This window comes from Crocuta crocuta, unplaced genomic scaffold (assembly GCF_008692635.1).
Source record: "Crocuta crocuta isolate KB4526 unplaced genomic scaffold, BGI_CrCroc_1.0 scaffold613, whole genome shotgun sequence".
Taxonomy (NCBI): domain Eukaryota; kingdom Metazoa; phylum Chordata; class Mammalia; order Carnivora; family Hyaenidae; genus Crocuta; species Crocuta crocuta.
Window position 1 is genome coordinate 207901 of NW_027528880.1, and position 5475 is coordinate 213375.

Here is a 5475-nt window from a genome sequence, read left to right on the forward strand (position 1 = left end):
CCTCTACCCGCCCCCCTCCCCCTCTCATGGGACTTTGGCCTTGTTACCTCCGCGTGGAACCCCTTCGTCTGGCCGCAGGTCTCCTATCCTGCCTCAGGCTGGACCCTCCAGGCACCACCACAGAGGAACAGTGGGCGTTGGCCGGTCTGGGTCTGATTTCTTGGACTCCTTCATTTTACTAGATTAAATGCCAGCTCTGTCCTGCCTGTCAGACCAGCCGCATCTGCAGGCCTGGCAGAGAGCAGGTGCGAGAGAGTGGCCGTGGCGAGAAGAACCGCCCTCCCAGGTGGGCCTCCCCAGGGCCGGCCAGGCTGCCGAGGGCCCTGCGACCTTCAGAGGAAGGCTCAGGTTCCCGGAAGAACCCCTCATTGCTAGGCTCCAATGACCACACTCCTGCCCCCCCCGCCCCCAACCTGCACCCCCTTGAGGCCTGGGGTCTGTGACAGGGGGTAGTAGGGGAGGGTGGCATCTGTGATGGGCCAGACACCCCTCCACCTGAGGCCCCTCCCTTGGCAGCGAACCCCAGGCCCAGCCTCGGGGGAAGGGAGGGACGGGGCTGAGGCCCAGCCGACTCCAGTCTCCAGCATCGCCGTCCGGGGGGACCAAGGAGAGCCTGGGCTGGTGATGAGCTTGCCCTGAGCACCCCAGCCCCACGCAGATTCTCCCGGGGGTCCCCAGCAGGGCACCTCCTAGTCCCTTGCTGGGGTGTGAGGTTGGGGTCCAGGCTGTGGGGAGCACATGTCACCGCAGCGGCCGTATCGGGCACCCAGGGTGCCAACATTTCTGTGGTGCCTTTTTTAGCCTCGTTGACCTCTGGCCCCAGTGCTCTGCTACCCCATCTGCACCTCCCTCCTTCACAGGCCAGACTGGGCAGCCCTGGGAAACAGTGAGGGGCACAGAGGGAGGGGTGGCACGCGGGGGCCCTGAGCCCCAGCCCAGGACCCCAGGACGGGGCCTGCCCTGCCCTCCTCCCTTGCAGGACCAGGCCTGGGAGGCTCCTCCCCCACCTCCATCCTTGGGGACCTGGCCAAGCTCGTTCCCATGGGGGGCGGGGGGGCGGGGGCGAGGGCTCTGCCGCTTCTCCAAGAGATGCCCGCAGACGCCTTATATGGCCAGGAGTCCTCAGCCCAGGAGGAATCTGATCCCCCGGGAAGGGCAGGGCTGTGGCTGCCATGAGCCAACGGCCCGGGGTGCCTCCATCAGCCCCCAGACCCCAGCCTCCTGGGCCCACCATCCTTTGAAGGGAGCCAGATTAGCCCAGACACCCGCCCAACTTTGGGACATCTGGTCGGGGGTCCAGAGACGGAGGGGCTCACCCGCAGCTCCCCATGGTGTCCTGTTGCAGGCACGAACGGGCTCCTCTGACCCCTGCTGGCTCTGCACCCCTCCCCCCTCCCGCAGCAGAAACCACGGCAGCAGGCAGCACCGACAGGTGCAGCCCCCTTCCTTCTGGGGAAAGCCTGGGCCCAGCAGCCCTGCTCTCACCTTGGCAGGCCAGACACACAGCCCCCAAGTCCCCTCCCCTGGCCCGGCTTGGCACCAACCCACCAGCCCCTCCCCGAGCAGCGGGGGTGGGGGTGGGGGGCCGGAGCCAGGCCTCCCCTCCCCCGACCCATGTCTTTTTCCTCGTCATTGGCCGCTCCTGCCTTTTCTCCCTCTCCTCGCCTGGATTTCTCCTTCCCAGGCTGCGGCTGCACCTCTCTCTGTCTCTCTGTCCCTTCCTCTGTCTCTCTCTCTCTCCTCCCTGCTCCATGCCCTAAATCTGCCAAGCTCAGCCCCTCGGGCAGCCCCGGGGCACCGCACACCCACGTCTGGTCTCAGAGTGCTGGTGTCTCCTGAAGCCTTTGGAGAGTGACAGGGCCATTCCTGCCTGTCTGGACAGCTCTCGTCACAGGCTCCCAGCAGCCGGCTGGCAAGGCCACAGCTCCCTTGGGACTCCGAACTGACAGACCCCCATCCCTACCACGTGGCCCCAGGACGCAGCAAGTAGGGGCGATGCTCACCTTGTCGTCTCCCACGCCCGGGGGCTTGCCTGCCTGTAGCCCGCCTGCCAGTGAACGGGGCTGCCCCCCAGGGAGGCCCCGGGCCAAGGGCAGACGGAGACAGGCGGTGGCCCCACTGCGTGTCAGGGGCAGCCATTCCCCGGGGCCAGCCGCGCCCCCCCTGCTGTCCGGGCAAGCTGACCCAGGCGGGGACCCGGAGCCCCCACACCTCTGTGCCTCCCCCGCGCCACTTCCTTGGCTGTGTGTGCTGAGAACAACGTGGGGGCCGTGCGGGCGGCTCTCCGGCGGCCGCTGGGAGTCCCTGTTCCATTTCCCAGAAGGGAAACTGAGCCTTGGGGAGGAAAGGAGCCAGGAAGGGGCCGGTGAGGCGCACACCCGCGGTGTTGACAGCTGTCCATCCGGGGGGTGCCCTGAAGGGGATGCAGCAGAAGGGCTGGGGTCAGTGCAGGGGTGGGAGGCCCTGGGCAGGACCCCCATCTGTCCTGGTGCCCTTCAGACGTTGGGGATCCCTGGCCTGGGCGCTGCCTGGGGGCTCAGACACACCTGCCCTGTGGCCCCCACTGAGGGGTCCTGCCTCTGCCCACCTCTGCCGAGAAGCCTCTGAGCCTGTCAGCTCAGGTGGCTTTTCGGAGGCGAGCAGCCCCGTGGCCCCGGTTGGGAAGCCGTCACCCCTCGAGCCTCAAGCTGGCCCCTGCTCCGCGGCCCCTGCACCCTGGCCCCACCTCGAGCCCCCCGCGTGGCCCCCAGCACCCCACCTGCTCTGACAAAGTGGTTCCCGCAGCCAGGAGCGCCTCTCGTGACCCCACTCTCGGGCCCCAGGCCCTGCCCCTTTCTGTTGCACACTTGTCCTTTGTTCACTCAACTCTTTAAAAAAATGTTTTTTCTTTCATTTCATCATTTTGTTATTTACCTTGTGTTTGGAGCCCTGTGCCGAGCAGGTGACCCTGCGGCCACCGCCTTCACTCTCGCCGGCAGGCCCTGCGGCAGGCAGGCCAGGGGGGGGCCGGGCTGGGCACCTGGCCTGCCGCACGTCCTCGGCGGCCCCCGCCCTGCGGCCGCCACGCAGAACAAAATGTCAGACACTGACGGTGCAGCCACCACGTGACCCGGCCCTTCCGCTGTGCAGACGTGCCCTGGAGAGTCGTGGGCACGTATCTACACAGCCCCTGTCCACAAACATGGAGGGCAGCGCTATGCACAACGGCCCTGATGCCCACGCATGGCGAGCGGGGCAGCGGTGTGGCCCCACGTGCTGCGGCGCTCACGTCAGCCTGCAGAGGTGCAAAGCACCGGGGATGCGTCCTGGGAGGTGGATTCTTTGCAGGGGCTGCGCCAGGACCGGGAGAGGCCTTGGGGGATGGCTTGACCACGGGCCTTCCCCAGGCGTCCGGAGGGGCACGGGTCCTGACTGGGGACCATGAAGGCACAGTGTGGGCGGGACGGGCACCCATCAGGCCTCTGGCAGAGGTGGTGCGGGCAGAGATGCGTCAGGACGCCTGTGACCAACTGCCGCACGGCACGGCCTGCCCTTGCTGGCCAGCTGGTCCCGTGCTTCCGGTGAGACGTGGGCCCGTGTTTAGAGCTGCGGTGAAGCAGAGACACCAACCCCAAACAGCGGACTGACTCAGCCAGTGCGTGAGATGCCCCTGGGTCCCGTCTGCAGAGACACTGAGTCACGGCCCCTCATGCCCTGTCCCCGTGCGGGCCCTGGTCATGGTGTGGGTGGCCCGAGGGCTGCGCCCCTGAGGCACTGGGCCTCACCCCTGCACATCCTACAGGTGGCCTGACCTGGGGCCCCCCTAGGGTCACCGGTGCTTCAAATGTGGCTGGCTCCCCAACCACGTCCATCCACTGGCGCCCTGATTTCATTCAAGGAGCCCGCGGGCATGACCAACAGTGGGTGGCTTGGAGGTGTGCACCCAGCCAGTGTCCGAAGCCTCCCGCTCAGGTCTGGCCTGGCGGAGGCGGTGGGCCGCTGAGAGCCCCTCCAGGATCCTCTGGGGCCGCCCTCGGCTCCGGGGTGAGAAGGAGGTGGCTGGGCTCAGCTCCAGGCCTCCGCCTGCCTCCAGCTCCAGCGTTTACAAACATGTGTCCTCCGGGGGAATGTAAACACAGGGCGACGTTGCGGGGTTCCGTCAGGCCACTGCAGGGGGTCCACTGGGAGTCCAGTCTCCTGGAAAGAGGTCTGGGCCCCTCTCGGAACCTGCGAGTGGCAGTGGGGGTGGGGGGGCCGAGGCTGGGAGCTGAGAGCTGCCCCTCCCTCCCAGCCCAGGTCTCCCGCCAGCCTCCCAGCTCCTGGCTCTGTCCTGGACTTGCTGTGCGCCCTGAGGTCAGAGGCACGGCCTCCCTGGACCCCTGTGTAAATGGGGCTGCTTGTGTTTTCCTGCCCTGTTGTCCCGCCAGCCCCTCGGCAGCACCATGCCGTCCCGCGCCCAGCACCCAGTGGGCCATTAGGCAGCCGCTGTCTGGTGCCCTTGCGCCTGGCTCTGGGCAAGCGCCTAACGTGCACCACCTGATCTGATGCCCACAAAAGCCCATTTTACAGAGAGGGCACTGGCGGTGGGAGAGGCGATGTGTGTGACCCTGCCCGCTGAGGCTCCGGCCCCTCCGACCTCGCCGCGCTGGCAAGTCCCGGCCTTGTTTGCAGGATGCCCATTCCCCAGCCCGGAGGTTTGCTTGAGGCAGGCGGTGTGCCCAGCTGCTCTCTGGCAACGGCAGGCTTGACTCCTGGCGTGGGAGGCCAGGGCCAGGGAGCCCAGATGCGTAGGGCCTGTGCGGTTATCCAGGGCACTCAGGAGGCTGGTGCAGGCTGCTTCTGGAGCCACTGTATGTGCGCCAGAGCCCACTGACCCATCCCCCACCCACCCAGGGGAGGAACGCCTCTGCCTTCTGGAATTCCCCAGCCCTGCGCCTCTCCGGGCCCCGCTCCAGGGTGCCCAGCCCATCTCTCAGTCCTCCCCTTTCCTCGTCCACGGAGGCCCTGGGGTGACCGGCGTAAAGGCAGGGCACCTCTCAGGGATGGTCACTGCATGGCACTGTCCCCTCCTCAGACATCCCTTCCCTGACGGCCCAGCCTATGTAGCCCTTCAGAACCCCACTCCAGGCGTTCTGGGCCTGATGCCTCCCCGAGGGGCCATCCTGGGCTGGTGGGTGACTGAGCGGCGCCCCTAGCCGGCACCAACTGATGGCGGGGAGCACCTCTCCACCCCCAGGTGTGACACCCGCAGGGGTCCCGGGGGGGAGAGCCCTTGAGTGGGACCCACTGCCCTACACCTGAGATGAGATGTTTACGGCCTTCTTGCTTGGGTCACAAGCCCCCTGGGGACGGGGTCGTCGGTCTCGCACGCTGCAGTGCCCAGGGCCCAGCCCGGGCCCACAGCTTCCAGCAGCACCCAGCCAGCGGGCCGCAGAGGCTCAGAGCACCTGCAGAGCTGGGCGGGGGTGGGGCGGGGCGGGGGGAGGGGGGAGCTGG

At 67.5% G+C, this 5475-nt stretch overlaps 1 protein-coding gene across 1 annotated transcript in view; it reads right to left on the reverse strand.

Annotated features, from left to right (window-relative positions):
* Positions 1-5475, reverse strand: part of LAMA5 (laminin subunit alpha 5) — a 63392-nt gene that overhangs the window by 56799 nt on the left and 1118 nt on the right. The window contains 5 exon segments of the mRNA XM_077756804.1: positions 2914-3052; positions 4090-4206; positions 4616-4773; positions 4869-4983; positions 5295-5434. Coding sequence (XP_077612930.1) covers positions 2914-3052; positions 4090-4206; positions 4616-4773; positions 4869-4983; positions 5295-5434 — 669 coding nt within the window.